The following is a 23,498-nucleotide window of genomic DNA, read 5'->3' on the forward strand; positions in this document are numbered from 1 at the left end:
ATTTTGCTGTGTTTGTGTCAAAGATTATTGAGGAATATATAATATTATTTGGGAATTTATAATCTTATTGAGGAATTTTTAATATTATTTGGGTGTTTATAATATTATTTGAGAATTTATATTATTGAGGAATTTGTAATATTGTTGAGGAATTTATAATATTATTTGGGAATTTATAATATTGAGGAATTTATAATATTATTTGGGAATTTATAATATTATTGAGGAATTTGTAATATTATTGAGGAATTTATAATATTATTTGTGAATTTATAATATTATTGAGGAGTTTATAATATTATTTGGGAATTTATAATGATGTTCCTTCCATGTGAATTTGTAAGTGGCGTGCCACCGAGTAATTCATAAGCCATAAATCGAAGTACAATAAGTTGAATGCTATAAGGTTACTAGTTCTAAAAAGAAATATACATAATTTTGGAAATCCAATTCAAAATCGTGTTCTCACGTCACGAAGCCATTACGAACCAATGTACAGCAAGTTGAATATTCCACGGGATTTCAGTTCTTGAACTCAAATTCATGCGCCGTTGGGAATTCCAGTTCATCATCAATATTCCAAAAACGAGTCAAAACATAGCAAGTTAAATATTCCGGGAGTTTGAGCACTCAGGTCGAAACGACTCCTAATTACGGAGGGAATTCTGTGCTTCATCTGCCTCCCATTGGCAAACGTAGGCCGATCGGGTTTCCTAAACGACGTCAATGGTTATGTCGACATTTTCCCTGTCGACAATTTCCCCTGTCGACATTTTCCCTCCTGTCGAAAAATTTCCCCCGTCGAATAGGCTGTGGATGCGAAAGCATTTTGCATATTTCATGATGTCCGTTTAGTATTCCTCCCCGCTCTCTCCCTTGGTTTAGTGTGGAAATGAGAGAGAGAGAGAGAGAGAGAGAGAGAGAGAGAGAGAGAGAGAGAGAGAGAGAGAGAGAGAGAGAGAGAACGCATCTCTAACCTGGGGAAGAGGCTTGGGAAAGAATTTTTAAAGTCAGGGGTGGAAAAAACTAGATGTTTGGGGAGTTTTCTGGTTGGGGCTGGGGGAGGGGAGGGGAGTGAGAAAGGGAGGGAGGGGAGGGGATGGGAGGGAACAAGAGAGGGAGGCAGGAGAGGGAGTGTAAGGTGGCTACCATCACCAGGCATTGTAAATAGGCTCATTGTTCTCGTCTTTTGTATCCACTTTTAAGGTCTCACCTGTACAAACCTTTGGAGAGACCCTCCTCCTCCTCCTCCTCCTCCTCCTCCTCCTCCTCCTCCTCCTCCTCCTCCTCCTCCTCCTCCTTCTTCTTCTTCTCCTCCTTTTCTTTCTCCTCCTACTCCTCCTTTTCCTCCTCCTTTTCATTCTTCTACTCCTCCTCCTCCTCCTCGTCCTCCTTTTTCTTCTTCCTCCTCCTCCTTTTCCCTCTCTTCCTACTCCTTTTCCTCCTCCTTTTCCTTCTCCTCCTACTCCTCCTTTTCCTCCCCTTTTCCCTCTCCTTTACCTTCTCCTCCTACTCCTCCTCCACATCCTCCACCTCCTCTCAAGTGAATTCTGTAACTAGTTCATATTTACGTGTGTCTTCTAGTACTATATTTCTAGTTGATATCTCGAATCTTTTTCCTTTTAACGGCAGTTTTCTCTTCTTGATAGTGAATCGGTCAATTAACCAATCCTTTCCATTTATTACCCGAAGTGGACGTGAAGAATTTTACAATTGTTGTGTTCCGTGAGAGTGCCGAGAATATACAAAATACTTTTTAAAACAAGACAATATATTTTCACCGTAAATCTTCAGACATGCATGATGGCCAATTAGCTCATGATTTGAATTTCTGAACCTCTTTCAGCAACTGAACTGGACCTTGGGGGTGTCTTGTTTTTCCTAAAGCAAAGATGCATTGTGGTATATTTTCGTTTCAAGCTCATGATTTGAATTTCTGAACGTCTTTCAGCAACTGAACTGAACCTTTGGGCGTCAACTGAATTGAACCTTTGGCCGTCAACTGAATTGAACCTTTGGGCGTTTCTTGTTTTTCCTAAAGCAAAGATGCATTGTGGTATAATTTTCGTTTTAAGCTCATGATTTGAATTTCTGAACTTCCTTCAGCAACTAATTTGAACCTTTGGGCGTCAGCTGAATTGAACCTTTGGTCGTTTCTTGTTTTTTCTTAAGCGTAGATGCATTGTGGTATATTTTCGTTTCAAGCTCATGATTTGAATTGCTTTCTGCAACTGAACTGAAGCTTCGGGGGTACCGCGTGTTTCCTAAAGAAAAGATGCGCTGTGGTGTATTTTTATTTGACTTATGTTTCTATTTTAGATTATCGTATTTAATTGAAGTATTTTCATTTTGTGAAGCCATTTGATCATTATTTTTAAAGGTTCGTTTTGAGATTAGCTATAAAGGCTTAATCCACAAGGCTATTTTACTACTTTTCATCATTTCGCCTATTTTTCATCCTTTCATGCTTATCACATTGCCCATTATTCCTTTCATATTTAGGATTTGCCTTTTTTTTATCTTTTCATGTTCGTCATATTGCCGATTCTTCCTCCTTTCATATTTGGGATTTTGCCGATTTTTCATCTTGTCATGTTTATCGTATTGCCGATTCTTCCTCTTTTCATATTTAGGATTTTGCCTATTTTTCACCCTTCATGTTTATCATATTGCCGATTCTTCCTCCTTTCATATTTACGATTTTGCCGAATTTTCATCCTTTCATGTTTATCATATTGCCGATTCTTCCTCCTTTCATATTTAGGATTTTGCCGATTTCTCGTCCTTTCGTGCTATTTGGTAAATTATTAGACATTATCCTCATTCCCATTGACATCTTTCGTAACGTAACTTCTCTACTGTGATTTGGTCTTACTTTGAATAATTTAAATGCATGTAATCATAGTTTGCTTCAATATTGATTTGCTTAAAATGCAGCACCATCGTTTGCCGGGACAATTGCCTAAATTACGGCAGGTATTTTTTTGCAGGAATTCTTCTTTTTCTTGCAATTCAAGGTCTTCTAGAACATGAGCGACACCCAACTTGGGTTTCACCTGTTTAATTGTTATTGATACTTTACCTGACGTTGGGTTTGAAATCTCTCTCTCTCTCTCTCTCTCTCTCTCTCTCTCTCTCTCTCTCTCTCTCTCTCTCTCTCTCTCTCTCTCTCTCTCTCTCTCTCTCTCTCTCTCTCTCTCTCTCTCTCTCTCTCTCTCTCTCTCTCTCTCTCTCTCTATCTCTATATATATATATATATATATATATATATATATATTATTTTGAATGTAGATATATATATATATATATATATATATATATATATATATATATATATATATACTGTATACATATATATATAGTATATATATATATATATATATATATATATATATTGTATACATATATGTATATATGCATGTAAGTTATATGTATGTAATTGTATATGCATATATATGTATATGTATATACACACACATGTATATAACTAGTCTGAATGTGATTCTAGTAGCCGTTAAACACGGCGGCACAAAGATACGCTCCCAAATAGAAATCCCGCAGAAAGATCCACTCAAGTATAAGATTTCAAAGACAAAAACGTCAGATGAATTATGGTCCTCCGCACGACGAAAGCAGCGCCATCCCTCATTAAAGCACACAAATCGATACAAGCCTTGCTATTGTGAATTGAAGTCGCATATTGTTTATCGACTCCCAATCACTTACTGTTATTGTGCATCGAATGAATCGTCTGTTGAAACAACGAATTGATTCGAGGGTCGGTCAATGTTGACGCTTTTGTCAGCGAATAATGTTTCAGCGACGTTGTTTCATTGATCCGTGGTGTGGCTTCGACAGGGATTACAGGCAGAATGGGCACGGTCGTTAATGTACCTGAATACCCTCTTTTATTTATGCCAAATGCCTGCATGTGTCTGCTAAAGTAAGGGTGCACTTTAAAAAAAATCCGATGTTTTGACATGCAGTGCGATTTGAGGGATTAAGGGATTACAGGCAGAATGGGCACGGTCATTGATATACCCGAATACCTTCTTTTTTTATGCCAAGTGCCTACACGTTCCTGCTAAGGTAAGGATGCACCTTTTATTGAAAAACATATTTCCGATATCATGACATATAATGCGATTTTTTGACGGCTCTTTGCAACCTGAAAATGGAGAGATAAATGTTATAAATGTTCCTTTGTATTTATGACGCCATCCTGCCCCAAAAAAAAAAAAAAAAATAAAACCACTGTTTGCGAATAAAACACGACCGAAAGAGCATTCATTTTACCGAAAAAAAAATGCTGGAATTATATTTCGTCATTATTTTCTGTAAACAGCGGGACAAATTAGTGGGAGACTTTGGCAGCTTATATTTCTTTTCGGAGTGTCGCTATGTACAGATGAATACTGTGGAAGCCTCTATTTTCCATTTTTTTTAAATGGTAATACCCTCGTTATGTATATTGGGAAGCCACGTGGGGTGTGCCAATTAGCAGTAATTGGTCTGTGAGGAATGAGAGATTTACATTATGTCGTCTGCTTACACAAACACATACACAACACACACACACTCCGTAGGGGGGTAGTGCCGTCAGTGCACCTCTTGCGATGCACTGTAGGCATTACTTGAGGTCCTTTGCAGCGTCTCCTCGGCCCCTAGCTGCAACCCCTTTCATTCCTTTTACTGTACCGACGTTCATATTCTCTTCTTCCATCTTACTTTCCACCCTCTCCTAACGGTTGATTCTTAGTGCAACTGCGACGTTTTCCTTCTGTTACACCCTTCAAACTTTTCTACTGCCAGTTTCAGTTTCAGCGCTGAATGACCTCATAGGTCCCAGCACTTGGCCTTTGGCCTAAATTACATATTTTATTCTATTCCCACACACACGCAGTTAATCATTATATCGACGGGTATCTACAGTGTTTTCTTCAAGGGGGTGGGTGGAGAGAGGGGAGGGGTTAGAGGATGGTAGAGGAGGGAGGGTGTTAGACTGGGCGTTGATTGAGAGGGTTGCAAAAGGGGTGCCGCCGATCTGTTGTTAAGAGTAGCAGCGAGCGTTTGTTTTCCTTGTCGAGAACTTTTTTTTCTGAGTTCGTGAGATTTCGACAGTAAAAGTGGACGTTTCAGTGGTAGTTGTTGATAAGTCGAAGAGCCAGTGATGGGCTTAGTTGTTAGTTGTTACTAGGGGTTAATATGAATCTCATTTATTCGTCTGTTTTTTATTTATTTACTTTTATTTTTCGGGGGCCTTCAATTTCCAGAATGGTGCCTTGAGGAACCCCGGTTAATGAAGTATGATGAAGCCTGATGCCATAGACAGTTTTTTATTTATTTGTTTTTATTTTTAGGGACGTACAATTTATAATTTTATATATATAATATATATATATATATATATATATATATATATATATATATATATAAACATATATACAATTCCCTGCATAGGTCAACATAACGTGGGTATACTGTCGTCTTCGCCCAGGAGTCGAACTTGAGGACCCCTTGTATGGTAAGCGAGAGCGCTATTGAACACAGTATGAGAACAGGAATATATACATTATTATGTATATATATATATATATATTATATATATATATATATATATATATATATATATATATATATATATATATATTATATATGTGTATGTTGTTTGTTTGGGCTGTGAATCAACATCACACGTGCTAATCAAGATGCAACGAATTCATGCTGCAACGCGCAGCCCTCACCACTGTCTTCGGCACTCCTAGAGTTCATCTTCACGAAGTCATCATTTAGCTCCGTCGTACAACGACCCGTTAATCTAAGGTCCGGGGTCTCGACGCGCCATCTCATTGGTATGGAGACCCGCAAACTCAATAATATCAAATCATCGGGCGAAGAGTAATGTGATACGCGGTGGCCACGAACGTCGTTAGTGCTCGGTAGGTTCATCTTACCCCATAATTGACAGAACCAAACAATCCCTGCTGTTGTTAAGGTTCCACCTCCCTCTCACATCCACCCCACCCACGTATAGAGGGGTTAGTGCCGTCATTGCACCTCACGCGGTGCACTGTAGGCATTACTTAAGGTTCTTTGCAGAGTCCCTCCTGCCCCTAGCTGCAACCATCTTCATTCCTTTTTACTGTACCTCCGTCCGTTCATATTCTCTTTCTTCCTTCTTACTGTCAACCCTCTCCTAACAATCGATTCATAGTGCAGCTGCGAGGTCTACCTCCTGTTACACCTTTCAAACCTCTTTCACTTTGTTTCCGTCTCAGCGCTGAATGACCTTACGGGTCCCAGCGCTTGGCCCTTTGTCCAAAATTTTATATCCATTCCGTTACATTCCAATCTACCCCACTCCCCATCGCTCGTCTTCCTCAATTCGATTCCTTCGCAGTTGCTTCCTCTTGTCATTTCATTTTACCGCTTTAGTTTTCTGAAAAGAAAGCTATTGTGCCGGCTTTGTCTGTCCGTCCGCAATTTTTTCTGTCCGCCCTCAGATCTCAAAAACTACTGACGCTAGAGGGCTGCAAATTAGTATGTTGATCACCCACCCTCCAATCATCAAACATACCAAATTGCAGCCCTCTAGCCTTAGTAGTTTTTATCTTATCTAAGGTTAAAGTTAGCCATAATCGCGCTTCTGGCAACGATATAGGATAGGCCACCACAAGGCCGTTGTTAAAGTTTCGTGGGCCGCGGCTCATATATCATTATACCGAGACCACCGAAAGATAGATCTGTTTTCGGTGGCCTTGATTATACGCTGTAGCGGCTGTTCGGCGCATTTTTTCCATTTTTTGGTTTCTAATCTCCAGAGGATTTCATTCTCTGAGCCGTGGCTTCAGCAGGGATTCCGTGGTTTAATCGTTTTAACTTGCTTTTTCGCTTGCTTTTCCTTAACCTGCTTATTTAACTTGTTCAAATTGTTACAATCCAGTCCCTTCAACTTGCTTCCTGGTTATCTCTTCCCCAGCCAGTCAGTTCAGTTTTGCTTATTTCTCAGATATTCCTAATCCAATTCATTCAGCTTAATATCTTCCCGGGTAGGGTGTTCCCCAACCAGTCCATTCCATGTGCTTCCTTTCAAGTTCTTCCCCAACCAGTCCATTCCATGTGCTTCCTTTCAAGTTCTTCCCCAACCAGTCCATTCCATGTGCTTCCTTTCAAGTTCTTCCCCCAACCAGTCCATTCCATGTGCTTCCTTTCAAGTTCTTCCCCAACCAGTCCATTCCATGTGCTTCCTTTCAAGTTCTTCCCCAACCAGTCCATTCCATGTGCTTCCTTTCAAGTTCTTCCCCAACCAGTCCATTCCATGTGCTTCCTTTCAAGTTGTTCCCCAACCAGTCCATTCCATGTGCTTTCCTTTCAAGTTCTTCCCAACCAGTCCATTCCATGTGCTTCCTTTCAAGTTGTTCCCCAACCAGTCCATTCCATAATGCTTCCTTTCAAGTTGTTCCCCCAACCAGTCCATTCCATGTGCTTCCTTTCAAGTTGTTCCCCAACCAGTCCATTCCATGTGCTTCCTTTCAAGTTATTCCCCCAACCAGTCCATTCCATGTGCTTCCTTTCAAGTTCTTCCCCAACCAGTCCATTCCATGTGCTTCCTTTCAAGTTGTTCCCCAACCAGTCCATTCCATGTGCTTCCTTTCAAGTTGTTCCCCAACCAGTCCATTCCATGTGCTTCCTTTCAAGTTGTTCCCCAACCAGTCCATTCCATGTGCTTCCTTTCAAGTTATTCCCCAACCAGTCCATTCCATGTGCTTCCTTTCAAGTTATTCCCCAACCAGTCCATTCCATGTGCTTCCTTGCAATTTATTCCCCAACCAGTCCATTCCATGTGCTTCCTTTCAAGTTATTCCCCAACCAGTCCATTCCATGTGCTTCCTTTCAAGTTATTCCCCAACCAGTCCATTCCATGTGCTTCCTTTCAAGTTCTTCCCCAACCAGTCCATTCCATGTGCTTCCTTTCAAGTTATTCCCCAACCAGTCCATTCCATGTGCTTCCTTGCAAGTTATTCCCCAACCAGTCCATTCCATGTGCTTCCTTTCAAGTTATTCCCCAACCAGTCCATTCCATGTGCTTCCTTTCAAGTTATTCCCAACCAGTCCATTCCATGTGCTTCCTTTCAAGTTGTTCCCCAACCAGTCCATTCCATGTGCTTCCTTTCAAGTTATTCCCCAACCAGTCCATTCCATGTGCTTCCTTTCAAGTTATTCCCAACCAGTCCATTCCATGTGCTTCCTTTCAAGTTGTTCCCCAACCAGTCCATTCCATGTCTTCCTTTCAAGTTGTTCCCCAACCAGTCCATTCCATGTGCTTCCTTTCAAGTTGTTCCCCAACCAGTCCATTCCATGTGCTTCCTTTCAAGTTGTTCCCCAACCAGTCCATTCCATGTGTCAAGTTGTTCCCCAACCAGTCCATTCCATGTGCTTCCTTTCAAGTTGTTCCCCAACCAGTCCATTCCATGTGCTTCCTTTCAAGTTGTTCCCCAACCAGTCCATTCCATGTGCTTCTTTCAAGTTGTTCCCCAACCAGTCCATTCCATGTGCTTCCTTTCAAGTTCTTCCCCAACCAGTCCATTCAATTCAAGTTGTTCCCCAACCAGTCCATTCCATGTGCTTCCTTTCAAGTTGTTCCCCAACCAGTCCATTCCATTCCTTTCAAGTTGTTCCCCAACCAGTCCATTCCATGTGCTTCCTTTCAAGTTGTTCCCCAACCAGTCCATTCCATGTGCTTCCTTTCAAGTTGTTCCCCAACCAGTCCATTCCATGTGCTTCCTTTCAAGTTCTTCCCCAACCAGTCCATTCCATGTGCTTCCTTTCAAGTTGTTCCCCAACCAGTCCATTCCATGTGCTTCCTTTCAAGTTATTCCCCAACCAGTCCATTCTATGTGCTTCCTTTCAAGTTCTTCCCCAACCAGTCCGTTCCCGTGGTTCCCCTTTGGCTTTGCCCAACCAGTCCATTCCACGTGCTTCCTCTCTGAGTCTTCCCCAACCAGTCCATTCCCGTGGTTCCCCTTTGGGCCTTCTCCAACCAGTCCATTCCACGTGCTTCCTCTCTGAGTCTTCCCCAGCAAATCTGTTCCCCATGTTTCCGCTCTGCAACAGCCTCGCGCAGCGTCCAACGTTCATCGGGGGCGGGGAAGGGCGGGATTCGCAAGAAAGATTTCGGGCGTCCCTGCGGAGAGGTAACGTGAGAAGAGCCCCGGAATACATTAGCGGGAGGCAACAGAGCGTCAGAGGTTGAGAAATCAAATTAGGACTCGATTATTCATCTCGATTCGCCCGCCAGGAGGCGTGTTTGTTTCCGTGCTGGGGAGGGATTTAAGGATGGGGCTCTCACCAGGCGGAGGATTGTAGTAGCACAGGTTCGCCTCTGTTGGCTGGGTGGAGTCCTGCTTGCTTTTGCATCCTGCCGGATTCACGGGGCGCTCTAAGGTATGGGCCCGTGTTGACACAAGCCCGCTTAATCTAAACCGTACACCCTTAACCAGGTTATGGATGAGAAAAGGTACCCTACCGTTGGCTGATGGACGTAAGGGCATGCGGGTATCATCGCTGTCAAGTTACTGTAGTCAGAGAGAGAGAGAGAGAGAGAGAGAGAGAGAGAGAGAGAGAGAGAGAGAGAGTAAATTGTGCTGAAATTAGGGTTCGATTATTCCTTGCCAACAACCTGAACCTCTCTATCTGAAACAAAATATTCATGTTGGCTTAGAAATACTGTTCCATAAACTTACTGCTTTGTATCTCTCTCTCTCTCTCTCTCTCTCTCTCTCTCTCTCTCTCTCTCTCTCTCTCTCTCTCTCTCTCATTTTTACGCGTTGATTAAGAGTTAACGATGGTCTACGACTTTGTGCGCGCGAGGGAGAAGTCTGGTACTTACTATGTATAATTGTAAACATCATTCTCCCGCTCTGTTTAGACAGAATTAAATGTTGCTTTGTGACGAGGCTCGTCGTATTTTCAGTAATGTATATATATATATATTTATATACATATATATACATATATACATATATATATATATATATATATATATATATATATATATATATATATATATATATATATTTGTATATATATATATACTGTATATATTGCCTTACATTGAAGAATGTAGGCAGATTGCTGAACAGCAAATTAAACAAAGCGAGAGAGAGAGAGAGAGAGAGAGAGAGAGAGAGAGAGAGAGAGAGAGAGAGAGAGAGAGAGAGAGAGAGAGAGAGAGAGAGAGAGAGAGAGAGAGAGAGAGAGAGAGAGTGTGTGTGTGTGTGTGTGTGTGTTTCGAAAATCGTAGGCCCCCCGTTTCTTGGGGTACCAATACCTCTTGGATATCAAACCTAGCACACAATTATAGAAATAGCAATGTATTGTTTGGAATTACCTACCCCGAAGGTTGCTGTATTTCAAGACATTTTTCTGTTTCAAGTTAGTGTTGCCACTTGTATATTCAGAGATCGTGATGTATTGACAAGAACATGTCAGGATGGAAGGTCATGTTTTATGTAAATTTTTTTTTTAATCCAAGTTTCTGTTGCAAATGGTTTTGCAATTCTCTGGCTTTCAAAGTAACGGTTGAGAATTGACGCTTTTAAGTTTTAAATAGGCGTTCCGCGTCGCAGTTGGTACTACGCGCGATAGAAGTTTATTATTCAAGTTTTGCTTTTGTGCTTATGAACGTTAGAATCTTTGTCGTCTCAGTTATTGTACATTCCGCAAGTTTTCAAATTTCGGACGCCTTAAAAAAAGGAGGAGGGGAAAGGTTTTCAAATTTCGGACGCCTCAAAAAAAAGAAAAGAAAAGGTTTTAAAATTCTGGACTCCTAAAAAAAAAAAGGGAAAAGGTTTTCAAATTTCGGACGCCAAAAAAAAAAAGGAAAAGGTTTTCAAATTTCGGACGCCTCAAAAAAAAAGGGGGAAAAGTTTTAAAATATCGGACGCAAAAAAAAAGGAGGAAAATGAATTTGGATACATAGAGGGTCAAGCGTATTATTTTGAAAGTTGATCAAATAATTGCTTCTGATAATCGGTAAGGTTAGACGTAATCGTGTGTCTGGCAACGATATAGGCCAGGCCACCAACAGGCCGTGGTTAAAGTTTCATAGGCCGCGGTTTATACAGCTTTATACCGAGACCACCGAAAGATAGATCTATTTTCGGTGGCCTTGATTATACGATGCACAGAAAACTCTAATGCGCCGAAGAAACTTTGGCTCATTTTTTACTTGTTTTCATTTGTCTGGACTCTGGTTAAGTTCCATTCATTGCCAAAAGTAACTTTCTCCTTTGTAGTACACTGATTTATTTTAAGGAATATTTTTCCTATATTTTTCCTTTAATATGCATCTTAACACAAAAACTGAGACAATGTCAATGTTAAATCCTGTGTATTCTATAACCATTACTATTATTTATTTGATTAGGTAATATAGATTACAACGTCAAAATATCATCCTTTCTTTCCTAGCAGTGAAGCTTTGATTGCCATTATCTTTTAGTCCACAAAATATTCCCTCAGTTGCTTAGGGTTGCCAGAAATATACATCCCTTTTCCCACAGTATTCTCTGAAGTGTATTTGGCTACCTCCCTTAAATTTAAGTCTTTGGATAAACCCCAAAAATTTAAGTGTTGAAACAACTCCCTGTAAATTTAAGTCTTTGAATAGCTTCACTAAATATAAGTCTCTGATTAACCCCCCCCCTAAAATTTAAGTCTTTGAATAATTCTCCTAAATTTAAGTCTTTGGATAACTCCCCTAAATTGAAGTCTTAGGATAACTCCCATAAATTGAAGTCCTAGGATGACTCCCCTAAAATGATATCTTTGAATAACTCCATCTAAATTTAAGTCTTTGAATAGCTCCCCTAAATTGAGGTCTATGGATAACTCCCCTAAACTGAAGTCTTAGTATAACTCCCCTAAAATGAAGCCTTTGAATAACTCCATCTAAATTTAAGACTTTGAATAACCCCTAAATTGAGGTCTTTGGATAACTCCCCTAAATTGAAGTCTTAGGATAACTCCCCTAAAATGAAGTCTTTGAATAACTCCCCCTGAATTCAAGTCTTTGAATAGCTCCCCTAAATTGAGGTCTTTGAACAACTCCCCTAAATTGAAGTCTTAGGATAACGCCCCTAAATTGAGGTCTTTGGATAACTCCCTTAAATTGAAGTCTTTGGATAACCCCCCTAAATTGAAGTCTTAGGGTAACTCCCCTAAATTGAGGTCTTTGGACAACTCGCCTAAATTAAAGTCTTTGGATGACTCCCCTAAATTGAGGTCTTTGGATAACTCCCGTAAATTGAAGTCTTTGGATAACTCCTCTAAACTGAAGTCTTTGGATAACTTCCGAAAATTGAAGTCTTTGGATAACTCTCCTAAACTGACCCTAAAATGAAGTCTTTGGATGACTCCCCTAAATTGAAGTCTTTGGAAACTTCCGTAAATTGAGGTCTTTGGATAACTCCCCTTAATTGAAGTCGTAGGATAACTCCCCCAAATTTAAGTCTTTGAATAACCCCCCTAAGTTGAAGTCTTAGGATAACTCCCCCAAATTTAAGTCCTTGAATAGCCCCCCTAAGTTGAAGTCTTAGGATAATGCCCCTAAAATGAAGTCTTTGAATAACTTTCCTAAATTGAAATCTTTGAATAACTCCCCTAAATTGAGTTCTTTGGATAACTCCCCTAAAATGAAGTCTTTGAATGACTTCCCTCAATTGAAGTCTTTGGATAGCTCCCCTAACTTGAAGTCTTTGGATAACTCCCCTAAATTGAAGTCTTTGGATAACTCCCCTAAATTGAGGTCTTTGGATAACTCCCCTAAATTGAGGTCTTTGGATAACTCCCCTAATTTGATGTCTTTGGATAACTCCCCTAAATTCAGGTCTTTGGATAACTCCCCTAATTTGAGGTCTTTGGATAACTCCCCTAATTTGAGGTCTTTGGATAACTCCCCTAAAATGAAGTCTTTGAACAACTCCTAAATTGAAGTCTTTGAATAACTCCCCTAAATTGAAGTCTTTGGATAACTCCTAAATTGAAGTCTTGTCCATCCCGTGGGATGAAGTATGCATGACTTCAGTCGCTCCCCAGTAATGATATTCGCGCCATTTCAGTTTCATCGCGGCCCGACGCACGCATGACTCTCTAATCTTTTAATGACATGAAACATGCATAATTTTAATCTCTTCCTGAGGATGATGTATGCATGACTTCAAGCAGCCATGGATCTCGAGGGTCTTATTCTCTCTTAATTCATGAATTCAGATCCGCGATTCTCTCGCCGTTGCAGACAGAGAAGGTGCCAAAGTGCTCTCGAAAGATTTCATTTTTCGGATTCTTATTTCCCGTTCTGATGAAAAAAAGTGCGCAGCTGTTTTAGGAATCTTTTTCTCAGTTTCGTGTTTCTGATTCTTATCGGTAAAAGAACTTGAATCTGTTGTATGACACTTTTTCCTCAGATTCATTTTTGTTTTCTGTAAAATAAAACTATTGTGCCGGCTTTGTCTGTCCGTCCGCACTTTTTTCTGTCCGTCCGCACTTTTTTCTGTCCTCCCTCAGGTCTTAAAAACTACTGAGGCTAGAGGGCTGCAAATTGGTATGTTGACCATTCACTCTCCAATCATCCAACATAGCAAATTGCAGCCCTCCAGCCTCAGTAGTTTTTATTTGATTTAAGGTTAAAGTTAACCATAGCCGTGCATCTGGCAAGGATATAGGACAGGCCACCACCGGGCCGTTGTTAAAGTTTCATGAGCCACGGCATATACAGCACTAAACTGAGACCACCGAAAGATAGATCTATTTTCGGTGACCTTGGTTATACGCTGTACATGCACTAAGGAGTGCATACGTACACCCGTACTTGTGCATACGAATGAATAAGAAATGTCTGTGCATACGAATGATCAAGAAATGTCTGTGCATACGAATGAACAAGAAATGTCTCTCTTGCCTATGTATTTTTCCTTTTCTGTTATACCACATTGTCAAATTATTTTTGTCTGCCTTGTTTCGTTAAGTTAATTATACCTTAGTTTAACCAGACCACTGAGCTGATTAACAGCTCTCCTAGGGCTGGCCCGAAGGATTAGATTTATTTTACGAGGTTAAGAACAAATTGGTTACCTAGCAACGGGACTACAGCTTATTGTGGAATCCGAACCACATTATGACGAGAAATGAGTTTCTATCACAGAAAAAATTCCTCTAATTCTTCATTGACCGGTCGGAAACTCGAACGCTGGACCAGCAGAGTGCTAGCCGAGGACGATAACCACCCATCCAATGAGGAACTTGCTTTGTTTCGTATATATATTGAAGGATAATGCACCTTTCCCCCCTCATTCTCAAAGCAGTAATTTAGGAAATAATTGAGGAAATGAAAGGACGAAGGAAAATATGAAGAATAGAAAATCATAAGCAAATGGGAGAATGAAGGAGGTAAAGAGGAGGGAGAGTGATTGCGAATTCTCTGTCATGATATGGGGGAGAATCGAAGGCATGGGAGAAAGAAAGGGTATAAAGAATAAGAAGAAGAAGAAGACGAAGAAGAGGAAGAAGTAAAGAAGAAAGTAGAGATCAGAGAGTGAATGCGAATTCTCTGGCTGGAAATGAGGAAGAATTCGAAGACGTGTGAGAGAAGAAGAAGAAGAAGAATAAAAAGAAGAAAAAGAAGAATAAGAAGAAGTAAAGACAGAGGAGTAAAGACGTAAGTAGTGATTACGAAGTGTCTGGCTGGAAATGAGGAAGAATGCGAAGACGTGTGAGAAGAAGAAGAAGAAGAAGAAGAAGAAGAAGAAGAAGAAGAAGAAGAAGAACATGCAAAGAAAGAGAAGTAAAGACTTAAGTAGTGACTGCGAATTCCCTGGCGGGAAATAAGGAAGAATTCGAAGACGTGTGAAAGAAGAAGAAGAAGAAGAAAAAGAAGGAAAAGAAGAAGAAGGAAAAGAGGGTAAGGGAGAAGAACAAAAGGAAGACGAAAGAAAGAAGAATCCCAAATAAATCGATAATTGCGTCCTCCGGAATGCGTCTTCACATTAGCATTTTAATTGTTATCGCTATCTGTCCCTTCCACGTTTCACTCTATTGGGTTCATTATCCGTCTTCGGGTCCTTCGTCATCATTATCCAACTTTAGTTCCTTCATTATCATCATCATCATCATTATCTTCATCATTATCATTATCTTCAGCTTCATTATCACCATTATCATCATCATCATCTTCATCCTCTTTACCATTGTCTTCATCATTATCATCATCTTCATCCTCTTTACCAATGTCATCATCATCATCTTCATCCTCTTTACCATTGTCATCATCATTATCATCATCATCTTCATATCATCATCATGATCATCATCATCATCATCATTATCACTGTCATCATGATCATCATCATCTTTATCATGATCATCATCTTCATTATTATCTTCATCATGTTCATTATCATCATCACCTTCATCATCATCATCAACATCGTCATCGTCATCATTATCATCCTCATTATTATCGTTATCATCATCATCATCGTTTTTCCTGGAGGCGAAAGATTACTCGGCGTTCCGTTATTTTCGGGAATTAATGGAACGGTCGCTTCCACCTTCGGGGCAAATTTGAATTCTGGCAAAGTTGGGGTGGGTACGGAATAGGGTTTTCTGGGTTTCTGTTCGGGCTCTCGTAATGCTTATGCTTGTGGTAATGTATCCAGCATATGTGCAGCGATATACATACAGACATACGTATATACATGTATAGGTATACTGTATATATGTATATGTATGCATACATACATACATACATACATACATATATATATATATATATATATATATATATATATATATATATATATATATATATATATATATACAGTATATATGTATGGCCTAGTGGCAGCCCCTTGCCTTTCGATTGAAAGACCTGGGTTCGATCCTGATGTGAGTCAGAAATTTATATATATATATATATATTATATATATATATATATATATATATATATATATATATATATATATATATATATATAGAGCCTCGATGGCTTAGTTGGTAGAGAGAGCCTCGATGGCTTGGTTGGTAGAGTGGCAACCACAGACTTCATAGAAGCCTGTGGCGAGGGTTCAATCCCCGCAGCCGACCAGTCATAGGCGGAAACTTTGCTATCCGTGTAGACATCCCGGGATTACGTATGTAATCAACGGATAGGTTTGCTGAAAGCAAATGGATGTTACAGACTAATACACACATAAACAAAGCCACTCCAACATCTTCTAAAAGCATAACAGACACCTCACACGTCTCGAACTGTCGGACTGCCCGCCCAGTTCTCCTCGTGCTGCTGGGAGAAAGGGAGCTGGGGTTTCGGTAATACATGTACACGTTCGGTACCGGTTCGGTACCGGGGTCTAAGCGATGTCAGGCAGGGCAGCCGGTCGAGGCTACAGCCTACCCCACCGCCAAATCAAAGTCCTTCAAAGAAGGCACCGTGCTTACCCCATATAAAAATGGGTATAAAAGCACGTTAAAACGAAGAAGAATATGTATATATATATATATATATATATAATATATATATATATATATATATATATATATATATATATATATATATATATATATATATATATAAAATATATACACACACACATATATATATATATATATATATATATATATATATATATATATATATATATATATATATATATATATATATATATATGTGTGTGTGTGTGTGCCTGTATGTATGTATGTATGTATGTATGTATGTATGTGCGTGCAAAATAACAGTCACCATCCACATTCCATTTCTCCGACGGCAATAAATAAAAGTGACAATGCTTGGCACCAAATAATATTAAGAGTTACTGAATAAAAGATTCTTACTTTACTCAGTTATGCAAATTCCAGGCAGCCATCTTTACAGCTGGAATTTGAATGAAAGTATTTATGTATTTTGGTTTTCTTAGCTGGTGACAGCCGGGGGTAACCTTGAATATTTTTTTTTGTGGGGGCTGGTGAGGGAAACGGCGAGGTCTCTGAGAAAGACATGATTATTTTATATATATATATATATATATATATATATATATATATATATATATATATATATGTATATATATTGTATGTAAATATATATATAGCCTATATATACTTATATATGTATATATATATTTATATATATACATATGTATATGTATTTATATATATGTATACATACATATATGTGCCTATAAACACATATCCGTCTATCTATTTATATACTTAAAAAGATGGATAGATAGATAACATGCTTTTTATTTCTTTTAGGAGTGTAGAACGTTTTTTTTTATATACATCATGCTTCATAATACCCTCCCTTAACCCAGTTATATATAAAAACAGGGAATGAAGGAACGTGGGAATACGAGAGCTAGTCTAGAATTCCAAAGCTGTGATTGATTTAGGTTTTTGGTAGGCCTCCTTAGATTTGTTCTTCTTGGCCATTTTCCAGCACTGGTTCTTGCTGAGAAGCACCCAGGAAATAAATATAAAATCAGACAAAATTGTTATTATTATTATTATTATTATTATTATTATTATTATTATTATTATTATTATTATTATTATTATTATTATTATTATTATTATGATATTCAGAAGATGAACTATATACATATGGAACAACACCCCCATAGGGTACATTGACTTGAGATTCAGGCTTCCAAAGAATATTATTATTATTATTATTTTATTATTATTAGGAACAAGCACACTACACGGGCCATTGACTTGAGATTCAGGCTTCCAAAGAATATTATTATTATTATTATTATTATTATTATTATTATTATTATTATTATTATTATTATTATTATTATTATTATTATTATTATTATATCCAGAAGATAAACCCCTCTTCATATTGAACAAGCACACCACAGTGGCCATTGACTTGAAATTCAAGCTTCCAGAGAGTATTATGGTGTTCAGTTGAAAGAAGTAACAGAAGGTAATATGAAATGAATAAACAAATTAATAAATAAAAGATAAAAAAGAAATCAACCGAAAGCGAATAGCTACTGATAAAAAAGGAAATAAGATAAAGCCAGAGACAAGGCAAAAATAATAAGGTACAAGGAAGAGGAAAAATAAAGTCAGAGACAAGGCAAATATGATAAAAAGATACAAAGAAGAGGAAAGATACAGTCAGGGACAAGGCAAAAATAATAAAAAGATATAAAGAAGAGGAAAGATAAAGTCAGGGACAAGGCAAAAATGTTAAAAAGAAAAAAAGAGGAAAGATAAAACCAGAGACGAGACAAAAATCTTGAAAAGGGACAAAGAAGAGGAAAGATAAAACCAGAGACAAGGCAAAAAAAAAAAAAAAAACACAAAGAAGAAGAGGAATGTTGATTTTATCAGGCGATGCAGAAAACTTCATAAAACAAATTGAAGCCTCGTTGTCTGAATTCAGATTCCTATGACGCAACAACTGCGCTCTTTCGTCTGAATGAAATTTACTTGGCTCCAAAGTTAATCCCATCACACAAGGACATATTCTTTAGACCGTTTTTTTCACTGTTGTAAAGTGACGTTTTGTGTTGTTTTGTGTTTTGTTTTAATGTTTTTCTTTCCATGTCTTTTTTTTTAGAGAGGGGTCTAAGTGCCCACATCGTTTGTCTGTCTTTTATTTTTCGAAGTTCACCTTTCCTTTTCGTATTTTCCTCGTAGTGGGGTGGTACCGTGAGTGCACCTCACGTTGTGCACTGTAGGCATTACTTAAGGTTCTCTGCAGCGTCCCGTCGGTCCCTAGCTGCAACCCCTTTCATTCGTTTTACTATAGCTCCGTTCATATTCTCTCTCTTCCAGCTTCCTTTCCACACTTTCCTAATAATTGTTTCATAGTGCAACTGCGATGTGTACCTCCTGTTACACCTTTCAAACCTTATTACACTTTCAGCGCAGAATGACCTCGTAGGTCCCCGCGCTTGGCCTTTGGCCTAAATTTTATATTCCATTTCATTCCATTTTGTATTTTTGGTGTAAAATCTTGTTTTAAATTCGTTCTTTTTGATTTTTTCTTTCTGCAAATTCAACTTTCTATTTTTTGTAGCCTATTGAGTTATGCAGTTCCGCATAATTTCTCTTTTATTTGTTTTGTTGCAAAGTTCCATTCAGTTTTTTTGTAACTTTGTAGAGCCTCTTTGACTGTTTCATGTGAACGTTTCTGTTGTTATTTTCTTATTCCTCCATGACAAAATCTCTGTAATGATACTTTTTGTTTGGATTTAAAGCCTGACCTTCGTAGGGGGTTAGTGCCGTCAGTGCACCTCATGCGGTGCACTGTAGGCATTACTTAAGGTTCTTCGCAGCGTCCCTTCGGCCCCCAGCTGCAATCCCTTTCGTTCCTTTTGCTGTACCCCTTTTCATATTCTCTTCCATCTTTCATTCCACTCTCTCCCAACAATTAATTCATAGTGCAACTGCTAGGTTTTCAAAACCTTTACTTTCAATTTCCGTTTCAGCGCTGAATGACCTCACAGGTCCCAGTGCTTGGCCTTTGGCGTAAGCTCTGTATTCTATAAAGTCTGACTCACCTGTTGTGTAACTTTCGTTGCGAAAACCAGGTTATTCCACTTATGTTCCAAGACACTCATTAATTTCTTTTTTGCCAGAACAGGTCAAGCAAACTCCTGGATCTTTGCGTTCGTGAAAGAGGAAAATTCTTTCATTCATCTTTTTCTCCACTCTCTTATTTCATCTTTTGTGCTACAGGGCGAATGAAAACCCGGGACAGAATAATAGCCTCGGAATGTTTTAGGTATTTGTGGCGAATAATCGTTCTCTTTCGCGAGATTTATTTATTTGTTAACTTTTTTTCTTATTATTTTTTGCATCCGTCAGATTAAGCACTAGATCTTCTTTTAGGTTTTGTATGAAGGAAGAAATAGACGATGTGTCATTCCTATTTGCAGTTACGAAATCTTTTATGTGCTGTTATTGTGTTTAATTTTAACTCGTAGCTATAATAAATCAGCCTGTCGCTTAATCTATAAGGTACTTATGCTATACGATAAGGAGAAGATAAAAATCTGCCTACGTATCATGTCTAACATTCATTCTAGATATTGAGAATTTCTTATTTGTGAAATCTCAAATAATTGATTCCAGGGTTGCATTTGTTGATTTCTGTTACGACTGTTCAGAATATTTTGAAAGCGTGTATTTACTCAGGTACCGGAGACGGAATCAAGCCGCGTTTCCGAAAATGACTTATGATTTGATTGCATAATGATTTGGCTATAAATAATGCAAAGCGGTTGGGGTGGACTGGACGTAAATTCAGCCAACTGTAACTGCATTCCACAGCATTTTTTTTAATATCACAAGAGAGAATATATTTTCATATTTGCTGTTGCTCGTTTTTTATGCCAATTGACTCAATACATCCGTCAAAAGTATGTGAAAAAAACACGCCCACCAACTGTGTTGTTTTTTGAACTTACATCTTTTTTTATTTTATTTCTTCAGTGGTAATGATAATGCTGGGGATGACGTGAAGTCCGCAGTAATAATGACTTTTATAATGAAAATCATCCATACATGCATACTAATTTTATTTCTTTAGTGGTAATGATAATGCTGAGTTTAATATAATGATTACGGTAACAATGACATTTGTAATGAAAATAAACATATATGCATATTTACTGATTTGATTTCTTCAGTGGTAATGATAATGATGAGGATAACATAACGGTTGGGATAATAATGACTGTCATAATGACAATTCATCCATAAATAAGCACAGAAACACAGAAGGCCAAATGTTAATGCTTTCAAACTGATTATTAATTTTCAGTTATCGCCAGTCTGCCTCGTCGTAATTAACAAAATTTTCAAATCAAGTGTATACCGAAATGAACAAAGAAATATTAGGAGACTAACCTCCATATTTTTCTTTACACTTTCAGAAGCAGAGCCATGCTGGGAGAGGAGAATTAGCAGCTGTGAGCACAGATCTCGTCGACTCTAGAGTGGCCAGTGTACTTTGTACTTTGTTATTGGCTTGTATTGTGTAACCAGACCAAAAGGATAAACAAGTTTCTTGTTCAAGTGTTCAGTGAAAGAAACGGGTGAGAAAACAAAGCAATAATTAAAAATAAAAACAAACTACCTTTCTGAATATAGACTTCAATTGTAGTAAGGAAGTCGAGACTTCAAAGGGACAATGCCCTCCGGTGTGACCTCCAGCCGACACCACGGGTCGGCTCTCGTTGCCCTGTGGTTCGGGGTCATCCTCTGCTCCGTGACCTTCAACCCGGTCGGTGCGTGGATCCCATTTTTCGGAGAAGAGACCCACAAGCACCTGAATTTGGAAAGCCACCATAGAGGTACGTTCAGATATTTTTTTAAATTTTTATATTTGAGAAACATCCGAGTGCGAAGAGTATGTGCGTCCTGGTTGGTATGAATGTAATAGTTAGCGGTGTTGCTTATAGTAAAACGTACAAAGTTTTGTATTCTGTGAAAGGAAATGTTAGATTGCCGGTAGTGAATGTACATAAATGCACATTAGTGATCCAGGCAAATATCAGTGAAGGCAATTATCACCGGGATAATTGGTATTATGAGATGCCTCCGCCGTGAATGCATTTAATTCAAAGCTTTTGATGTTAGGTACAATAATCGGTCGCTGGCTGATTCGATTTCAGTTCTTTGAAAACTGGATAATTCTCTGGAATTTAATATGTGACCTTTTAGATATGACCTGTTGTTCGCTGAGTAGTTGAATGACCTAACCTACAACTCTAAGTCTGTTATTACGCCTCACTCGTTTTTAACAACTCAAAGTGTATTATTATTATTATTAAGCTTGTTAATCTTGATTGATTTTGATGTAAATTGTTATCTCTGATATTACTATTAATTTTGATTGTATTTTAATTAGTGAAGTTATGGAATGTCCCAGTAACCTTTTTGCATGCTGTAGAGATGTTGGTAAACATTTTCGCAATTATTATTATTATTATTATTATTATTATTATTATTATTGTAGAAACAAATCCACTGTTATGTATGGGTACGAATATATTGAACAAGGGAATCGAACAGATTCCCGAAAGGTCTCTGTTTAGATTTATTTTTAAATGCATTTGTACCCATACATAACTGGATTTGTTTCTCTATTTCAAGACATGCTACTATGAGTATTTTTAGTTTTCTGTAAAAGAAAACTATTGTGGCGGCTTTCTTTGTCCATCTGCACTTTTTCTGTCCGCCCTCAGATCGTAAAAACTACTGAGACTAGAGGGCTGTAAATTGGTATGTTGATCATCCACCCTCCAATCATCAACATACTAAATTGCAGCCCTCTAGCCTTAGTAGTTGTTATTTTATTTGAGGTTAAAGTTAGCCATAATTGTGCTTCTGGTAACGATATAGGGTAGGCCACCACCGAGCCGTGGTTAAAGTTTCATGGGCCGCGGCTCATACAGCAATATACCGAGACCACCGAATGATAGATCTATTTTCGGTGGCCTTGATTATACGCTGTAGCGGGTGTGCAGAAAACTCGTTTCTTCGACGTATTTTTTACTTGTTTAATTATTATTATTACTGATTCGGTTGGTGTTCATTGCATTTCCTGGTAGCCCTTGAATTAATAAGTCGAATAACGTGGGTCAGGGGCCAAGTTCTTTTTCAGTTTTGTTACGAAATATAACCAGTTCCTGGTTTTGGTTGTAAGCAGTTATAAATTTCGGCTAAATTTTGTAGAGGTTGACCCCTTAAAACTAATAAAAGATTTGCAATAACTGAGAAAGCTCAATTTAGTTAAATTTACCAATAAAAATTTACCAAAGCATTTTGGACACTGCAAATAAATTTCTTCAAAATATTTTTTCATGTTCTGAAATATACGTCCTCTCTCGTCGACATAGACACTGCAAATGAATTTCATTAAAATATTTTTTAATGTCTGAAATATGCGTCCTCTCTCGTCGACATAGACACTGCAAATGAATTTCTTCAAAATATTTTTTTTAATGTCTGAAATATCTGTCTTCTCTCGCCGACAAAGACACTGCAAATGAATTTCTTCAAAATATTTTTCTTTTATGTTCTGAAGTATACGTCCTCTCTCGTCGACAATAAAAAAGGAATTCGAGTAATTCCTTAATTCATTCGCGTTCGTTAACCTTTGGAGAATGAATTTCCTAATTCATTCTTACCTTGACCTTCTGAGAGAATTTCGTCTTTCGTTCTTGACTGTCAGCTCTTGAGAAGGAGGTGTCGATAATGGACCGAAATTTTAATTTCAGTGATGATTAGAATATAACGAGATGTCGTTTCCATAATTCCACGAGGACTGGAGAGAGAGAGAGAGAGAGAGAGAGAGAGAGAGAGAGAGAGAGAGAGAGAAAATATGCTGGAAAACCTCTTTGAGAGAGAGAGAGAGAGAGAGAGAGAGAGAGAGAGAGACCTTACTTACCTTACAGACCTTACAGTT

The 23,498-nt window shown here is 38.3% G+C and overlaps 1 protein-coding gene across 1 annotated transcript in view; it reads left to right on the forward strand.

Annotated features, from left to right (window-relative positions):
• The window catches only part of LOC136826710 (kielin/chordin-like protein), a 559,277-nt gene that overhangs the window by 100,074 nt on the left and 435,705 nt on the right, over positions 1-23,498 (forward strand). Inside the window, exon 2 of the mRNA XM_067084103.1 lies at positions 20,962-21,381. Coding sequence (XP_066940204.1) covers positions 21,219-21,381 — 163 coding nt within the window. The 5' untranslated portion in view covers positions 20,962-21,218. The remainder of the gene's footprint in view (positions 1-20,961; positions 21,382-23,498) is intronic.

The sequence above is a fragment of the Macrobrachium rosenbergii genome, chromosome 41, assembly GCF_040412425.1.
Source record: "Macrobrachium rosenbergii isolate ZJJX-2024 chromosome 41, ASM4041242v1, whole genome shotgun sequence".
NCBI lineage: Eukaryota > Metazoa > Arthropoda > Malacostraca > Decapoda > Palaemonidae > Macrobrachium > Macrobrachium rosenbergii.